Source organism: Heterocephalus glaber, unplaced genomic scaffold, assembly GCF_053883595.1.
Source record: "Heterocephalus glaber isolate CG9 unplaced genomic scaffold, H.glaber_assembly_v1.0 deba00000122, whole genome shotgun sequence".
Lineage (NCBI taxonomy): Eukaryota > Metazoa > Chordata > Mammalia > Rodentia > Bathyergidae > Heterocephalus > Heterocephalus glaber.
Genome location: NW_028258138.1, coordinates 12,033,452 through 12,053,497, shown reverse-complemented (window position 1 = coordinate 12,053,497; position 20,046 = coordinate 12,033,452). Strand labels below are relative to the sequence as shown.

The following is a 20,046-nucleotide window of genomic DNA, read 5'->3' as shown; positions in this document are numbered from 1 at the left end:
AGAGTGGTGCAGAGCAAATAACAGGCTCTAATATCTTCTGCTAAACCAGGAATCTCAGTGATTTGCAAAAATCTAAACCGATGCCTCTCATCCCAATTGATTTTTTTAATTGTAGAAAATGAAAAAAAATTTAAAAGAAAAAGACATCTTTGTGTGAACATGTAATTAGTATAGTCCTGTTAAAATTAATTGATAAGCATTTTTTACATTTTTATTTCAGTTACTAAGATGATAAATATTTACAGCTGTAACCCACATCAACAGAAGCCCCTTGGAGTCCAAAAGACTTTTTAAGAACATGAAAGGGGCTGAGAAGTGCTGACATAAGCCATCTCTCAATTGCCTACCCACCCGCCCACTCCCCTAAAAAAGATCTTGGCAAAGAAGGCAGATATTCCTGTTGAAAATAGATGGACTCGTTTTCAAAATAAGTAACTCATTGCTGAATTTACTTGCCAGAAAAAGAAAGATAAAGTGGTGTGTTGGGGGGGGGGGGGAGAGCATCAAACAGAAGATAGAGAAAGGAAGAGAGAGGTTATTTAAAAATAGATTTCACATGAAAATATCTTATTTCATGAAGAAACAACATGAGGTTCTTAGCCAGAAGCCTCTGGATGGACTGTAGGGGATGCGTGGACCCTGACTAGATATGCAGAAGGGTGGTGCGTGTGTTTGTCTAAGGAAAAAGTCCAAATTTTTCAGCTGATTCTCAAAGGAGTCTACGATATAGATGAAGAATTACTTGGCTGTTGATGCCAATTTTCAGCTCAGGAAACAAACTTATTTCTGAGACATTTGAGCTAAGTTGTCAAACAAACAACATTAAAAATCAACACAATTTTTCTAGGAACTCAAGATTCTCTTCCGATCTTGCCATACTCTTTATCTTATTTAAACCATCACCTCGGCCATTTGCTTGTCAAAACAAGCAAGCTTCAGGGACAGAGACAGGACCAGGATTTATCCTGGTCATCTCCTTCTGAGACCACAGTTTCGGGGGACAGGACTGGGCAATAACAATTTCTTTTTCAGTCAACAAGTCTATTTGTTTGTTTCTGTACCAAAATTGAGGATTTTCACCTTTCAAACAACTCTAAGGACCCCAGGAGGTACTAGAGTGTGGGGTATGCTTCAGAAGAAAGGGCAACCATTGGTAGAAAAGTGAGACTTTGTCACCATGTCTCTTTAGGTCCCCTTCCCTCTCTAAAAAGCAAGAGGGTTGGATAGAGGGGTGACCTCTGAGTTCCTCCAAGAAGCTGGCAACTCAAAATAGGGCTGAAATAAATCCCTGACCTCTGGTTGAGGGCTCTGCCTTAACATATTCCCAGCCAAACCCATAAACCTACTTGCCAGCACCACACCTCAGTGGAGATTCCCTTGCAGTCTTCTGGGGCGTGTAGCTCCATAAGACACGCTCAGTACACAGCTGACCATATGCTTTCGCCTCCTGAGCAGATGGATGAAGCTCCTCCCACAAGTGTGCACAATAAGCCCCAGCCAAAATGTCCCACAGAGACTCAGGACCCACCTACAAGCTGGAGGGGCCAACAGTGGTAGCATTCTCTCTCTCCAGCTCACACTTGGAAAATCTCCGAGCTGCAGGAGAACTGAATTCCAGAACACTAAGCCAAACTTCATCATCACAACTAGTGACTGCTATCTACTGAGCATCTGCTGTGTGCAAGAGACCGGACTGTCAGCTCCGCCTAGTTCCCTCCTGAATCAGCCTCCTCTAAGAGGCACTGAGATCTATGAAGATTCAACAACTGAGAGACAATGGGTTCAAACACAGGAGCTTGGATATGCTGACACTCTCATCTTCCTACGACACCTGCTTAGCCCTCCTCTGTTTGTAACGAAAGAAATACAGAGACTCGAATTCAGGCCAAAACACCAACTAGCCATCAATTAAATCCAAGGCCCAGCCTACTCCATGCTCTTACAGAAATCAATAAAATGTAAATTCTGCCTCAAACAGTTATCAAGCTTTACTCATTCTGAAATATAAACTTTTACGCAGAGCATATGTACTGCACACACAAACAAACACACATGCTCGAATATATAATTAAACAAATAATTACATGTCAGACACGGTGGCACATATTAGTGCCACTGTTTAAAACCTAACTGTGAACCCCGGGGCCTTCACATTTTGGTAACGCATCCAATTACTGAACAAAAACAGGAAGACTGGCCAAAAACTCTTTTTTGATCATTTTCAAATCAAATGAAATTGTTCACATTATTCAGGATAAAATGTATTTTCTCCAGGCTTGAGAGGCCATGCTCTGGGGCCAAATGCTGGCCGGGAACTTTTTCGGAGGGAGTCAAATTGCTAACAGGACCATTAGAGATTCAACTACATCACCAGGGCAGACAAGGAGACTGTAACGTCTATGATTCAAGATCGCTGAAGAGGTCCCCCGGGTCAAAAACTTTTACTGAAAGAAAAAAGAAAGAGAATTCTTTTCAAGGAAGCTTCCACACCCACTGTCTCTTAAAATACACTGTTTGGAACACAGTGGGCTCAAACTTAGACTAGGAAATGTGGGTGGATGGATAGTGTTGTGCATAATTCTGGGGTTTGTTTCAAGTCATTAAAGATCTTCACTCAACATATAAAGTCAATACAAAAATAATACTTCCGCTCATTTCATAGACTCCACAGAAGGCTCGCAAGAAAGGTATCCCATGTGACTCTTCTAATGGTCCTGCTGGAGGCTGCTGTCACTCTCACTGGACAGATGCAGAAGATGGGAAGATGGAGCGATTTGCCCAAGGTCACCCAACAGGTAAGCAGATGAGCCAGGATGCAAATGCCCTTCTTAAGATTCCCAGCCCATTGCACTTGGCATTACATTAAGCAGCGACTTTATGAGACACCACACTTAGATGATCTCACTTCCATATATTAACAATTTTAGAAGGCAACAAGCCAAAGAACGGAAATTTCATAGAACAACTACACGAGAGTTTTCTGTGGGACCAGATCCAGAGGGGAAGACTGTCTTGCTTTGCCCTCTTCTGGGGGTGACCATGACCCCAGAGCTCATACCCCCCTCATAGCCAGCTGGGGGTGGGGCAAGCATGGGTCGAGCTGTCCCCAGCATAGGATCATGGACACAGAGAGCAGATCACAGCTGGACACCACTCTTGAGTCTCACCCAGAGCACGTGCTAACTTGGCATTGTTTTAGATAAAAGAGACACAAAGGTGATGGTCCAAGCCAGGCATAATGGGGGACACCTGTAGTCCCAGCATTGTGGGAGCCTGACGCAGGAGGATCACGAGTGCAAGCCTAGCCTTGGCAACTCAGTAAGACCCTGTCTCAAAAAATAAAAAGGGGGCCGGAAATGTAGCTCTGTGCAAACAAAAGTCTTGAGTTCAATCTCCAGTACTATTTTTTTAAAAAGCAGAGGTGTTTCATTTTTTACAGTCTACATCAGTCTATATCTCTCCAACTCCAGGCCAGCACACCATCTCTGAATTAGTCCTATGATGCCAATCTGACATCTGCCAATCTGACAATACAGTCCTTCTGAGCCTTTCAGGTGACCTTTAATAAGTTACCTGTTCCAGTGCAGAAGGAACACTCATAGGGTGGGCAAAGGGACCACACCGGGCTATCCTGTCATTTCGGTCATAATCTCAATGGGTTAAAATTAAGGTAGTATATCTAGAAGAAAGCTTCACATCCACAGATTCAGCCTTTTTATTAAACTCATCTTGAGGACACAGGATTGGGTGCCATTACCAAACTACCCTAATATATCTATATGTATATTCAGGTATATATGGGTACCAGGGTAACCACAAATAATACCACTAATGCTAATGAAAATTACAATAGTTAACAAGTTCTCCCTCATCAGCCGCTTCCCATGCACCAGGCGCTATGCTACCAATGTTATTTCATTCCATTTTCGCAAAAACTCATGGTCATCCCTACTTTGGGGACAGTGCTGGGGACGGAACCCAGGGCCTTGGACAGGTGAGGCAGCATTACCCAACTCTGTTACCATGAATAACTTGGTCATGAATGACTTGCCCAAGGCCACTCAGGTAGGAAGAGGTAAGAGACATGCGGCCTGGACACCACCAGCAAAACCCATCTTCAGGAAGAAACCCAGGGAGTTTAACGAGGATTTTTTAATTTTTCCAGCTCCTCCAGTCCCTCCACCATTGGGCCACTCTACCTGGATCCTCATTCCACAGAAGTGGACCCGCGTGTGCCCATGTGATTCTCCCCTACTAAGCGGGTCAGAGCACTGACTTCAGCACCCCTTGCTGGTCACCCCGATGACCAACATATCTTTCAGAAGCAAATGTGCCAAATCAGGATTTTTAACCAGAAACACAATCAACCAACCACTCTCCCGACCCCATCACAAGCCAAACTCTCTGAACTCTGCCACAAGGAAGCAGAAAAGGACCAAAACATGCAAGACTGTTTGACATTTCGTTATCCTAACAGTAACTACCATTGCAAACTAAGCTAGTGGGTTTTCCTTTCCTAAAATACTTTTAACTCTTTTAAACATCTGTTCGCACCCACTCTCTCATGCACTGGACCTGAGCAGCCTTAGTCCCATTTTTCAGAGAAACAAGCAGAAGTCAGGACTTGTCTAAGGTCAGACAAGTTGGCTGCAAAGTAGGGACTGGAACCCACCCATGTCATTCCTTCCGCTACACCTCCCTCCCGAGACAGGGCTGGCCAGCATCACAAGGAACAGGAAATTGAAATGGCTCCTGGTAAGACGGCAAGCCTGCCAACCCCAGAGAGAGGCTGACAAGTGACCGGAGCCCGCCCTAAATTAAAAATGTCTCTGTAAACGAGCTCCCCTCCCCTCGAACCTCTTCCCACCTGCTGCAGTGAAGAAAGAAGCTCCAAGTGCCCGCAAGCCACCATGCCTCTGTCCACAGAAGGGCCAAGTTAGAAAGGCTGCGTGAATCAGAGAGATGCTGTTGCTGGAGAACTGTTTCTGCAGAGGCAGTTTCTCACTATGAACTTATCAGCTCTATTCCTATTACACCCCTCCCCGTACACACACACACACACACACACACACACACACACACACACACATGCCCTTAATCCCCACCCCTTAACCACAGAACTATAAGAAGGGGGAAGCGGAAAGCCACACCAGTTGCAGGAACTACCAGGCAAACATGATAAAACCCAATTTAAAGGTGGGACATTTATAAAAGCAAAAAATCATGCATTTCCAGTCATGTACCACTTCCAAAATAGTGAAACAGATGCTGATAGCTTTACCTGAGTTGTTTTTGCTCTTCTCCCTTGCATGCTGTTGCTCTGGCTAATTTGTGGGTTGCTGGGACCTTCGGAAAGACAGTGAGATTTCCTGCAGGGAAGTGTGTTGTAATTACTGTACGGAGTGGTCTCTTCGGCAGCAGCTGGTGGCATCTTATGGTTTGCAAGATTGGGAATATCAGACACCAAATTCCGACAGTAGCCTGAAAATTTGCTCCTCGGTCCCCCGTTTGCCGTCACCCCGGAGTTTTTCTGGGCATACAAGTCACCCAGGGAACTGGCACGCTGACAGGTGCCGAGCTGCCGCGGACTCGCCTGCGTTTCCATCCCCCTAGCCTCCTCGCTGTCCTTCTCTTCCGCGGAACCCAAGATCTCTTCGTTGCTTGTTAAATGTTCTTGGCTCAGATCAGACAGTGAGAATTCCAGGCTGTCCTCCCGCCAGATGTCTGCAGATTTGGAGCGTTTCTTCTTAAAGCTCGCCGTCTCCATGAAAGTGGGCCCGTTGGATGTATAGGGACGCTGCCTCCTGCCTCCCTCTGCCTGGTATGTGGCGTCATCCCCGTACAGCCTGCTCTCCTCCGAGCCTGGCATGCTCCGCATGGAGGCTGCGGTGAGGACGATGCTGCTGTCTACGCTGGGGGTGACAGAAGAATCGGTGTAAGACACGGGTCTCAAGCCCATATCGACCCGGTCCACCCAGATGGGGCTCCCGAAGTCCTCCAGGGTGCCTTCCTGGGCGAAGGGCTCCAAGCCATTTTCGGCCAGAGACTGGGGGATGCTGGGCGTGCTGCTGGAGCGGGTGCTCACTTCGGAGTTCCTGTGGGTCGCCTTCCCGGAGGACGCGTGCCGTGTGCGCCGCGTCTTGTGCGAGAGGCGCAGCGACCTCGACGTGTGCTTGCGCCCCAGGCTGGCATGCTTTTCTCCGTAAAACTCATGGTCTACATTTTGACTTTCTGCGTTTCCCATGGTTTTGTGGTCTGCAGCAGAGAGAGGGGGGAGAAGGGGAGGATAATTGAGTCACTGTCAGAACGTTTTAGAGACAGCGCCGAGCGCACCTTGGCCGTGAGTCCGGGCAGGGCCCACTGACCTCCCTGCGCCTGGCAGCTGCGCGGGCGCTCGCTGGGTGGCAGGTGAGAGCTGACGTCACCAGCCGGGACTGTCCCTGGAGATGCGAAATACGCGCAGGAATATGATCGTTAGCGAATCAGACTTGTCTCTGCCCACAGGGCAGATGCCCAAGGGAAACGAACAACTGCAGTTCACCTCGTCTTCCTTCCTATGCACTACAATTATAAAGCTCTGCTCCTATTTATAAATTGAAAGCTCGCAAGTACAAACCAAGCTGTCCGCCAAAGCAGTTGTTGTCTGCTTGTATCATAAACATCTGTGACATTCACAAGTGCACTTCGTAATCTCCCTCCTTTCCTTCTAAAAGTTTTTCTTTTGCAGGTTTTGCTTTACTTAGATTCTATTCATACTTCAAAATCAATCAAAAATGGAAAACCTCAAGATGAAAGTCCAATCGACTTTTCCTAACAAATCAAAGTCAAAAAGGAAAGAAAAGGGGGGGGGGGGGTTGCGGGGCTTTTGCCAGTCATTCCACAGCACTAGGAGAAGCTTGTTTGGGGAGGTTTTCTGGAGGGGTATGGAGTGGGGTGGGGTGGGAATGAGTGAAATAAAATAAACCCTGCTCAGCAGCAGACTAATGGGTTTATTTCTGGGAGCAAATCCAACCTTCAAACATTAATCTGGTACAGAGTGCCCTGCGAACAGAAATTCACATTATGAAACCACTAAGCGAGTCAGCCTTTGGGGGTTATCTAGATCGATTCAAGTCCCCCCTCAACATTCTCCCAGTCTCTGCCACTGACCTGATGACACAATTCTTTCAGGCACAGCAGGTAGGAGCTTGACAACTTCAAGCTTGACAACTGTGCCTCTACTTAGTCTATTCTCCTTGATTCCCGAGGTCCATTTCATCTCAAACCTTACACACTTAAGATAACACACATGGCAACAGCTGGAAAGGAAAACAGTCACTGGGCAGACACCTGAGCTGGTTCTTTTAAGCACCTACAGAGTCACTCATTCTGAATATATTTCCTAAGCACGTACTGTGTTCTAGAAGCCAGAGACACATCAAGGAACAAAAGAGGCACATTTCCCCGCTCCTGTGCAACTGGTATTCTAGCCAGGGATGGCACACAATAAACAAAAAGTAAAAGGTGCCACGAGGAGCCAGGAAATGTTATTGCTATGACCACTGCAAGGAAACACATTGGAATATAATATAATATACCTTCACGTTGCTGAGGGATCACTCTACACTCTCACTGCTCAGTCTCACACATTGCATAAGACCTCCCAAGCACATCTTCACTGAATAAAATTTGTGGCCACAGGAAGGTAAAACCTCCACTTAACATTCCAGTGAGTTCAGAGGTAATTCCTGCAGACACCAGATGTTAAGCTATTCCTGTACTGGAATATTCCCTGAGAGGCCACACATCATAGGATCCTCAGAGGGAATTTTCCAAGAAAGGGGATCTCCTGCTTACTGGCAGTAATATATTTCAAAGCAGTATGTTCACACTTCTCTGGCCAGGATCTTTAAGAAGCAAGTAAAAAAGATAATAGTAGAGGAGGAAAAAAAGATCAACTATCCAAGCAGAAGCGCTGATGATGTCTTAATTCCTAAGACTAATGCACACTGTAGTTTTTATAAGTAAAATAAACAAATATGCTTTTCCAGTAACACTAAAGGCCATGAACAATTTCTTATACTTCATTCATTCATTTCATACATTCATTCATTCATTCATTTTAGTAGTGCTGGGGCTCGAACCTAAGGCCCTACACATGCTAAGCATGTGCTCTACCACTGGGACAGCAATATTCCCAGGCCACAGAGTTGTTGATTTTTTTTGTTTGTTTGGGTTTGTTTTGTTTTTTTTGGTACCAAGGGTCAAACTCGGGATCCTGCGCTTGTGAGGCAGGCGGCAGCTACATTGAGCTAAATCCCCGGCCCAGTTCTTAATTTTTTTAAAGTATAAATTAAGATGCCTATATGCGTAGCTCGGTGTGGTGTCTTAACATATACATATAGAGTGAAATTTCATGTTCTTCTAATAAGTAGTAAGTGTATAAATTTTATGTTTTGCCAATAAATAATGAAAGATGTAGAACAAATGTTAGTCACGGCCCCGTTTTAAGAATCATATAAGTTTAAATTCAAAAACAGAAAGAATCATGGTGAAATAAGTTGACTGGAAGAAGAGGCAAAACTGTTACCTTAAATATGCTCAGATTTACCCCTCCTCTATCACACATATCAAAAGTTTGCAAATATAAATCGACAGACATATTTTCAACAACTTTCTGGTTAGGTTTGTTTCTGCCAACAGAAAACTAATCAAGTTAAAAGCCTCGGGAGAGGTTCCTGAAAGGAAACGGCCCAACCTTTGAGAAATACAGCCCTCCATGTATCACGCTGATGGGTCTGTTAGAGTAATAGTATTTTTAGTAGTGAGATTCTTTCCAGGCAGCCAAGGTACAAAAAGAACTACTTTTATCTTCAGAACTAGAATTTCGAGATGAATGCCAAATCTCCTAAGCCCTACCAAGAAGGATTCTCAGAGGATGACCTAAACCTAAACAGAGGCAACATGAAGTTCAAAGCAATACAAGTAAGAAAAATCAGTTTTCTATGGGCTGCTGAAACCCACTTAATTTGAAAGCTTTTCCTGAAAGTTAGGGAGATCCAAGAAGGTCTGTATGGGGTCAGCAAAGGCAGAGGTTGGGGTGAGGGGTCCTGAAAAGTTGAAATTGCTCATTGTGGACAGGAGGGGCCCCTCCCCAGCAAGGGAGCCCCAGAAAGCTGGGGAACTGCAAACTCGAATCCCTCTCTCGGACAAGTGTAAAATGCCAGCAACTTCCAACATCTTAATTTCCTCCCATTCTGTCCCACTTACCCCTTATGATTTATTTTTATTTCAAACCAACAAAACCTGGTTTACATTTTTACATTTGCATAGGTCTTGTTCCTGAAGCCTGGAGGCAACTTCCAGGCAGAAAGTGACTTTCGCTTTTTTTCTTTTCTTCTCTTTCCTTTGCTTTTCTTTTAAAAGTCTCTACAGAGACTAAACATATCCCACTCAGGATAAAGATTGAATAGGTGTTTGTGCATTTCAGTGACAAAAGCAAAAGGTAAGTGACCTCACCAATCATCATACAGTCACATAGGTAAGAGAGAAAATTTTCGAGGCAAAAAGAGATTAAACTGCAGAGACTCAGACAAAGTAAATAGAAGGTGCGAAAAATGGTACAATCTGAGCATCCCGAATCCAAACATGCAAAATCTGAAACACTGTTACGGTTAACATGATGCCCTAAATGGAAAATTCTACCTCTAACCTCATGCAACAGGTTGTAGTCAAACTACAGATGCACTAAGAATATCATGTAAAGTTACCTTCATGATAACTGAAGGCTTAAATAACGTGTGAGATATACGTGAAACATGAGTGTAGTTCATGCTTAGAGTTGAATCCCATTCCCAAGATATCTCATTATGTACATAAGTATGCAAATATTCTGAAATCCAGCATAAATCTGAACTCTAAAACTCCAAGCATTTTGGATAAAGGATGCTCACTCAGCCTGTATTAGATCTCAAGTCAGGAAACACTACCAGCTCTAAACTCATCCATCTCAAGGGAAGTAAAAAGAATTAAGATGTGTTATGTACATGAATCAAATCTGAAGAATGTAACCATGATGTTCTGCAAATATGTACTCATAAAAAAATGTAACTTAAAAAGTAAAGAAATACACTTAGTAATCTCTCATTTTCAGAATACATTTCTGTAGGTCACTAGTGGTCCCAGTAGCTCTTGCATTCAAGGGATAATTGGAGGTAGTGGACAAAATTGTAGCATAAGACTAATTCTCAGTATTTCAATCTCAAGTTAAAGTTCTCATACTTCTCTTTGTTTCTTGTGTTCTACCCTTGGGCTTCCCTGGCCTGCCTCAGGGCCCTTGCCCGTGCTCTTCCTAGTCTGCCCGGGATGCTCCTCCTTATGGCACCTACAGTCGCTTGCTCATTCCACCAAGGGCATGCACATCTGAGGCTAAGTGTTGCCTTGCTGTGGAGCCCTTTCCTGGCCCCTCTTTCTCTAAAATGGCAAATCCTTGCTGAAAACCTCAACCCTTTCTCGTTTTGTTTTTCCCCTTACTTTTTATCCTAATTTTAACACACGGCACAGTCCACTTGTCTCTTTTATTCTCTCCTTCTCCAACAGGACTAAACATTTTACTTTTCTTATTTCTGCTGTAGGCTCAGTGCCTAGAACAAAGCCTGAAAGGTAGCAGGTGCTCAATTAAAAAAAAAAAAAAAATCACTGAACAAATGACAAAATACAATCTACTAGATGGGAAATTCTATCCAGCCACCATGAAACACAGACAAGAACATTCTGCTCTTAAACACACTGACCTCTCTCCAGTGGGTGCCTGAGGATCACCTGGCTTCCAATGCACTCTCTGCTCCCTAGGTCCCTTCCACTTGCAGACCTGGGTAGGTCCCTTGTCTCAGGCCACTGGGTTGTACATAGCCCTGATCCATGAACTGGGTTAAGGGAGTCACCTTGTGCTCTACTGTGGCCCAAAGCTGAATCACCTGGGGAAATATTTAAGCGCTCACTCCTGTCACATTCCACTTAATTCATGCCTTCCACTTCTTCACTATGGGGTGACCAAAGGCAATTCTGTGGGTCAGTTGGCCAGGGTGTGCCCTGTTCACAGGACAGTAATCAAAAGGATGATCTTACTATAAATATCAAACATCTCTAAAGCAAAATGTTGCTTATCCTCAACAAGTCAAAACTTATATTGGAATTGCATGTCCAAGGCACAAATCTCAAACAGGTTAAAATTACCATTAAGAATATTTAATAATGCTGGGAGTGGTGACAAATACTGTAATCCCAACACTCTGGGAGGCTGAGAGTGGAGGATCAAAAATTCAAGGCCTGCTTAGGCAATCTAGTAAGAACCTGTCTCAAAATAAAAAATTAAAATTTGCCGCCTGCTGTGCAAGCGCAAGGACCTGAGTTCGATCCCCAGTACCAAAACAAACAAACAAAAAAACAATAAATTAAAAAATTAAAAATTAAAAAAGGGACTCCAGAGGTAGCTCAGTGTGAAGGCTCTGGGTTCAATCCCCAGGAGTGCAAGTAATAACAACAACAACAATAATAATAACAATAAATACTTCCTACACATGCACACATGATCAAGATTTTAAAAGCTACTACTGTAGATGGAGTGCCTATGGGTTATTTAATTTTCACAGTACTTTTTATGGTATTTTCTTAAGTTTCCATTTATTTAAGGGAATAAAAATAAAACATGTCAACAGGTTTCAAGTGACTTTTTTTTCCAGTCAGAAGAAGTGAGGATGTGGGCACCATGCAGACAGCTATGACAAAACCCAAACTCCAAACAGATGGCCTGGAAAAATCACCTACGATAAAGAGAATACTACGACCCTGGATGTCATCACTGTACTCTCCATTCCTGCGGCTCTGCGTCCATCCCCACACCCAGCCTGTGGCAGGGCACTGGTACCTGCACACACTCATCTCATTTTTAGGGACCCCTTCCCACTGTATTGCAATCTTCCTGCGGCAGGGACCATGCCCCGTCACCGTATCTATGACGGAAATATACTAACATTTTAGTCCTTAGTGGGACTATTCACCACTGAGGTCACCTTAAAGTAAGGGCACTTCTCATAGATAAATCGTCAGATCCTGCTGCGGAGTCCAAGATGACCCCATCATATTTGTACCATACTCAAGTCAGAAGTTAATTTGAAAGCAAGGTCCCTCTGTCACTGGGGAAGTCAGTGTGGAACCTGACCCAAGGACATTTAGTGATGTGTGCAAGTTACAATTATTAATAATATTTTTTCACTCCCCTGAGGTATTTAAAAACTTATTAAAATAAACGTAACGATTACCTTTCTGTGACTCGAAAACAGACCTCCGAAACGGCAGGGGAAAGCATGAAATGTATTTATTTCAAAGTTAAATTTGAAGTGAAAATCACAAGACAACAGATTGCAAATTTAAAATTAGATTCTAGTGGGAGGTCTTGGTTTCAAGCCTGTTTTTTCCCTCCTGGATGCTGCGCTTGAAGACAAGAGGAGGAAAAAAAAGAGCTAAGATTAAACCAAGGCGAAGTTCTGAAAGTTTTCACTAAATTGTTACAACCCGGGCAAATAGTTCTGCCAAGTCACACGCAAATACCCCTGACCCAAGAGACCAAACAAGAAAGTTTTGCAATGAATAAAAGATGATCTTCCGGTTTAGAAAAGATTATTATTTTGACTTTGTTTATTTTTGCTTTTCAAAGATGATTCAAGGCAGAAACAAAATATATCATGGTTTTGGGGCTGGATTTTGAAACTCAGTTTTGCCTTTTCAAATACAATGCAGTATAAAGATGGGGAAGCTTAGGGATAAGAGCTCCCTAGGGCAATTCACAGGAGGAGAAAAGATTTCAGAGGTACCTGTCTGGCTTTTTTGTTTTGTTTTAACATTAAAGCTTTTGAATTGTTAGATGGGTGTAGCCCTAATCCAAGAAAGTGTTTCAAATTCTTTTTCCCATGAGCTACACACAACACAGGAATTTCAGGCATAGTAAAAAGCATCTGTTTCCCAACGTTTAAAGCAGTTCTTCTAGTTCCATCAATCACATAGGCAGGCTCAAATCCACGTGCACACACCTACCTTGAAAGGCAACAGTGGTCCCCAGCCCAAAAGCCAAGAACACTGGGGCATTTAGATGCTGGATCCGGAAATGACATCAGCACCTGCCTGGCATGGTGGTCATCTTGGCCTCAGCTGAGTCAGGGGAATGTGCCCGAAACCTGGAGGGGAAAGGATAGAACACGGTGAGCCACAAGATGAGAAACGGGCATCTGGCATCAAACCCATTTTTATCAATTCTCAGACACCAACTTTGCATGAAATATTCTGTCCCTGAATCCAAGGATGCAACTTTAACTACAGGTGTAGAATGACAGGCTTGGTCAGATAAATAAATGCAAAACAGCATATTTACCTACATAGCCCTGCAACTAAGTCATTGTATCATGTTCATCTATCTCCGCAGTTATCTCTGGGTGATTTCCACTGTTCTCTCGGAATCTTCAAAGATTCTCAACAAACAGAAAGAGGAAAGGAAACAAGGAAGCCTCCATTATTCTCAAAGAAGAGATGCATTTATAACAAAAGTTAATGCAAGTTTCCTTAAGATGGCAAACATCACTTAGAGAACACTCAGGAGAAATATGTATAGGAAAGGATTTAGGTAAAACACCCAAACTGTCAACATAAAAAAATAAATTGATAAGGATAGCTCCAGGACCAAGCCAGATTAATGGTCATTTGTTTTCTCCTTTTTTTTGTTGGTTTTTTTTTGAGTTTGTGTTTTGAGGTGAGACTGAATACTAAGGCTGGCAGCAAAGGCCTGGGGGTTTGTTTCTGAGCCTGCATTTTACTCCTTTCCACCTGGACTTGGACGTGCCACTGTGGGCTGCTCACTGCTGCCACCCCCTGCCAGTGATTTCCAGGAGGTGGGAACCTTCAATGCCAAATCCGTGGGGCAGGAAGGTGGACAGAACTGCCTGCTTTGTGGAAAGCAACTGCAGAGACAGTAAATAAGCACACACATCTACACAGACCAGCAAGGGAAGTTTCAGTTCTTCCTTGTCTGGAGACATGTGCTATTTTATCACCAAGTCAGTGACTCATGCTTGAGGGGAAGGTGCCTGAGTTCTAGCAACACCCCGTTATTACCCCACAATACGTGCCCTTTCCAGCTCACCCCCATTCCTAGCCTCCTGTTCCCTTTGCCTGGGCCTCCTCCTTCAACTGCTTTCTGCAAATTTCCAAATTTTCAAAGCAGTTCCTGAATTGCTTAGGAACTGGCAGAAATTAATAAGCAACAGTCCATTGATATTGAAATGGACTCATTACGGTGCCAGCTGCCATTAATTTGTGAGGCTGAATTCTTGCTGGCACAGAGGCCTGCGGGCGGCTGTCCTTCCACCTGCACTATGGAGGCTGAGAGTGCACTTTTCATATTCGAATAAATGAATGAATGAATAAAGGAATGTCCTAGCTATCAGATTTAAATTTTATTCCATCTATATTCTAGTCTTTGAACAAAAGAACTACATGAGGAACAAGATCAAAGTTACAGGGTATTATTTATAAAACAACAATGAGTTGATTATGATTTTTTTCCAATTTTAGTAGAAAAATATTTTACTTATGACCTAGGCCATAAAACTGATCCATAAGGAGAATGAATGAAGAGCTCCACATTTATTCATTTGTGATGAGCAGATATTTTAAGGGCATAAAGGTGCCAATGTGTACTGATTTTGTTTGTAGCGGGTTAACGCCATCAGAGCCTTGTAAAGGACGCCCGGGACTCCAGACCATCAGTTCTCTGGGTTTTCTTTCCAAGTTGCAAAGAATTTGATGTCACCAAAAGGCACAACTGCACCAAGCTCTAGGGTGGAACTTTGGGTCTGGAATCACACTTCACACACTGGGTCAAATCTTGGCTTTGCAAGTCAAATCTTTACTTGTAGAATAATTCAGGAGAAACTCTGAGTGTTAAGTGTACTCTCCTACAAATGAGAATAATAATAATAATTCCTAAACCATTGAGTTATAAACATTAAATGAGATCATCTTTGTTACACAATTTGCTGCATGCATAACCCAAGATGAGCTGAATTAAATATTACCTATTATTTCCACTCTAATTTAGCATCTGAAACCAAAGAGCATATGCTACGGGACGGGCTACTGTTACTGGCTAACATGACACCTAATTCATTGGAACTAAGTCTGTTATAATTTGAATGAAATCAGTCACTGTAAAGTTGCTACCAAACAACACAGGTTGATTAACCCTACTGGAAAATGGGGGTGCACTCAATTTGCTAAGCTCCCCCACACTTAAGCCATGCTGATAGAGCCCACAGTTCCAGCCTGCTCACATTAGATTCTGATGACCCCAGGAAGTAAATGCTGAATAGTCCAAGTTTCTCAATCTCACTCTGATTCACTCCCAACTCAGTCAACTTCCATGTCAGGTATCAAATGACCAGTTTTCACAGGGAAGCTTGTGCATTAGGGCTGGGGAAATCATTACCAAAACTAACCTTGGGCCTCAAAAACCTGCCAAAATAGACAAGGCTGAAAGTCCCACAGCTTCAGCCCTGTAATACGATTGAAGATGAAACTATGGCGTGTCTCAGAAACATGGAGTTCACAGCATTTAATCCATGGCTTTTCCTAAAAAGTCTGCTAGACTAGAATGTTCTTTTTCACCTTTGAAAACATTCAAAAAGAGCACTCTGTCATTTTTAAGTCCTTACAAATTCCAGGAATCAAAGTATATAGAAAAAGGGTATTGTACTTGCCCTCAAAATACCCAGGTTCACTTACCAGGCTCTACTACTTAGCAAATCAGGAGACTCTGGGCTAGTAAATTACCCAGTTTGAAAAGCACCAGGAAAAACGAGGATGTAACACAATATGTCTTAGCAACCAACACCTTACCAAAAGGCTGTTGTATGTTAATTCTTCTTTTATCTTTCTTCAATGTCAAAGAAGTTCCATAATTAGTAAATTGAGAATTAATAATTTCCCCTTTCACCTGAACCTACAAGGGGAGGAGTGGAGGCAGAGGACTTGGTTCAAAATTCTGAGGATTTATTATACAGATAATAAGCACCAATGAGACTTGGCTTTTTTTACTATTCATATTAGCTCTCAAATCAATATTAACTGGTCTCACAATGGATGGGTGGATGGGTCTGGGACACTGGAAAAGCTTAAGTCACTTAAAAATTAAGGTTAAGGAAAATGCATCAGTCAAATTTAACTTATTTTTTCAGGTGTTACTTTATTGAAAAAAAGACTCGGAGGGACTTCCACGAACATAATTTAAAACATAATAAAGGGCCAGGCATAGTGGTACATGCTAAGGCTAGAGGAACACAAGTTTGAGCCCAGCCTGGGCAATTTAGCAACTTACTGAGACCTTGTCTCCAAAAATCAATCAATAAATAATAAATTAATAAATAAATAAATAAAAGTTTCAAAAGGGCTGGGGACACAGCTCAGTGCGAACACATTGAGTTCAATTCCTTCTCCCAAAAGAAAAAAGAATAAACACAATTACTACTGCAAAAGAAAAGAAACACAGAGCTGAAAGCAAAGTCGAGGCTGGGGGGAAGTGGAATAAAGTTAACAGAGCACTAGCCTTGAGCTACGCACCTAGCTCCATTTGGTAATGTCCAACTCAAACAGGGACGTGGTGACCGTATAATTCACAATGTCCAAATCAGCTGCTCAAAAGGACAAATATTCTGAGTACTAAGATCAGACAGGAATTTCCACTGTGGCCCTCTGAAACATGATGAGCCATGCTCTGAGCTCACGCGTTGTTACGGTTTGGGTGCAAAATGTCCCCTAAAGTCTCATGTGTTTGAGGGTGTGGCTTCGGGAAGGTGATTGGATCACAGGCTCTATACTCACAGTGGGTTGATCCACTGACGAGTTCAAAGTTGGATGTGTTGTAAGGAGATGGCACTTGGTTAGAGGTAGACAGCTGTGGGTATGACCTGGGAGGGTGCATTCTTTTCCCCGCTCTCCTTTCGCTCTCTCTGCTTTCTGGCTGCCGTAAGTTGAGCACCTTTTCTCCACCATGCTCTCGACCGCGCCATTTCTGCCTTGGAGCCAACCAACCATAGACTGAATTCTCAGAAACCATAAACCAAAATAAACCTCTCCTCCTTTAAGTTGCAGATGTTGAGTATTTTGTCCCGGCAAAACATAACTATTACACAGTCTCTGTGACCAATTTCATATGGATCTTTTTCTTGTCTTGACAAGTGACTGAAAAAAACTCACAATTTGGCAAAGGAGTCCAGAGAGGCCATTACCTCCCAGTAAACTCTGTGGGAACTCTATTTTCCCTTCCGCATGCTGGCTCCTGGCTGGGGAGAGTGAGCTGGAGATGAGGCTCTCAACCTCCAAACATATACAGCTGGGTCACACTGCCAAGTCGCCACTCCCCATCTGCTGTGAAGGACAGTTCCACCAAAGGTGAGCTCACCTGGCTTTTGTGAGCTCAGACCGCCACCTGGCCTTTGTGCAGACATGAGCTGTCCCTTCCCTCTCGGTCAAACCACAAGATGAATGAGCCTTCATAGGGGCCGCAGATTCCTGCTCCATAAGGCATGAATGAAATGATTTTAGCCCAAACATTTTTAAGGCAGGTATAAACAGACACTCCATTGAGCCAAATCAAATCCTCAGAAGTTTCCATTTCCACAGACTGCCCCAGTTTTGAGCAATGGTGCTTCCTATTATACCCGAATGTATCCCAAGGTAACTAAGCGAGGAACATATTCATAGAATCAATACATTTAAGCAGGCTATAAGTTGGGAACCATCTACTAAAATAATAACTTTAATTTTAGAGCAGGGACTCTTTGGCAATCCTTAACAAACAGGTTCAGGTGGGACAGACATTACCATATTTCTTAAGAGGAAAGTCAGTGCACAGCAAAAGGAAATAATATGTTCTACCACAACCTGAGGAGATCTACCATTTACGGAAAGCTTACTACTATCTGGCTTGCACTGTGTTGATGGCTTTAGGCCAAAATACTCTTCTAAGTTTCCCCTAAGTTCTTGGTGTTGTATCGTCTTGCAACTACACTCAGACACCTCCAACTGGTAACTACCAAACCCGCAAAATTGCATCACTCACTGCAAAGCTTCCTGCTGGTATCATGCGAGCACATTTGGAAATCACCAGTCCCAAAAGGCTCTGCTCCACAGCTGGCCATCAAATCTCCCAAATACCCACACAGGCCAACACTATGAATGGCTCCAGTGACGTCTCTGCTTCCTGAAAAGGATTTAATAACTTTTTCAAGACACATCATGAGAAGCACTTGATTTCTCAAAACTCCAAGGAGCACCATTCCCAATTCTTAAAAGCTGTGACCATGTGAGGTCAGAGCTTTGGGCTATTGGTCCCTACACTGTCGACTTCAAGTCTGAGCCCTGTCTAAAAAGCCCACCCATGTCATTGTGTCAAGAGAGAATGGAGCACTGGGTCCCAAAAGAAAACTGGAAATGGAGCTGAATGTAACGCATGTCTAATGCTGAAATCTGTCCTTTACAATTTCACCCCTTTGTGGCTTAATTTACAGGGCATTCCCAGTGACCAAACTGTGCTATTTGGGTACCATAAGAAAGAAAGTGGGAAAAGATGATGTTCTGCAAAATATGCTTCCCTGCCTCCCATGAAACATAACAGAGTATAATCCTTAAACTTCATACCAGAGTAATCTTCTCAAGAATACATCAGCACTTTAGTTTAGCTGAGATTTTAAAATACAATTACTCTGCCCAACAACGGATTTTCTGAAATCCAGTCACCCAGTTCTATCCCCTCCAGAAGACTGTGTCCTGTTCCCATGGAAGCCACAGGGGATCTGCCATGCACAGGAAGAACCTACATTTCCTGGGACACGAGGCAGGGTGCTGGTGGGTGAGGAGCATTCCTCAGTCATTGTCAAGGCCTGAAGATCCAGGGAGGGACTGTAGTTCTAATTCTCTCTGGTTTTCGAAGCGTCATGTGCAGTCCACATGGAGACTGGGGAGTCTCTCTTCTAAAGGCTGTGGTACTGGGTTAGCATAAAGGGGAAAAAGACCAAGAGGAGAGCCCAAGGAGCTGCCAGGACAGACAGCTGCTACCTGCCTCAAACACTTTCTCGAAGCCACCCAAGGAACTGAAAGTATGAGCGTCACCAGCAATTTCTCTGATGGCTCTGATTCCTCCCTCCTTAGATTGATCTCCTCCTATGTAACCAAGGGAGAGGCCTTTTAGCCAAAATACGGTCCAGATGTCAAGGGAGCCCCTTCCCTCATCAGGAAGCAGAACAGGATGAAGTTATTGGCCATGCTTTCATTCCCTAAGCTGCCCCACTCACTCTAACTTCCTGGCCAGGAGTAGCTTTCCACAGAGCAGGAGGTCACTGAGGAATCCCGGGGTGATGCCGCCTACCCAAGAGCCACAGTGGCAACCATACCTATGAGCAACTAGAGCTGGGGCTGCATGCAACAGAGATGACAGAGAAAACATTACCAACCCCTCTGGAGAGCTCACAGCAATGGGAGTGACAAATGCGCTTCCTTGACCCATCACACTTTGAACGCAAGAGCCATCCAAAAAGACTCTCACCCCCCCTGAACTGCCACTTCTTCCTTCCTTCCGTTCCCAGTCCACTGCCATGCTTGAGTCAGCCGGAAAGTGTGAGTCTTTTGGGAGGAAATGATTAGAGAGAGGCTTCGTACTCCAGATGCTAAGAAGGCTGCCTTGAAGGCCGTGGCATTGGAAATACAGGGGAAAGAAGAGACTCTAGAAATATTAAGTGTGTATATGTATACGTATGTATATGTATATATATGTGATTATTTGATGAGTGATTTGATGTAATACCCCAAGGCACTGAGTAACTGTGAGAATGGGAAAACGTAGCTGTCTTACCAAAGGTGAAACTGTAAGGAGACCCTGTGTGACACCATTATTAAAAGGATAGCATGAACATCACCAGCCTTGACATATGTTTAGATGGCATAACCTAATCAAAGGACTTTAAT

General features: G+C 43.6%; 1 protein-coding gene across 10 annotated transcripts in view; it reads right to left on the bottom strand.

Annotated features, from left to right (window-relative positions):
* Tiam1 (TIAM Rac1 associated GEF 1) overlaps positions 1-20,046 on the bottom strand; it is a 384,121-nt gene that overhangs the window by 133,139 nt on the left and 230,936 nt on the right. For 9 of the 10 annotated variants that reach the window (XM_087213203.1, XM_004842270.3, XM_087213200.1 and 6 more), the window contains 2 exons: positions 13,072-13,211; positions 5,282-6,255 (listed from right to left, as the gene is read on the bottom strand). In XM_087213203.1, coding sequence (XP_087069329.1) covers positions 5,282-6,244 — 963 coding nt within the window. In that variant the 5' untranslated portion in view covers positions 6,245-6,255; positions 13,072-13,211. Of the gene's footprint in view, positions 1-4,867; positions 5,248-5,281; positions 6,256-13,071; positions 13,212-20,046 lie in introns of those variants that run through there. The other variant, XM_013071286.3, reaches the window with a different exon arrangement.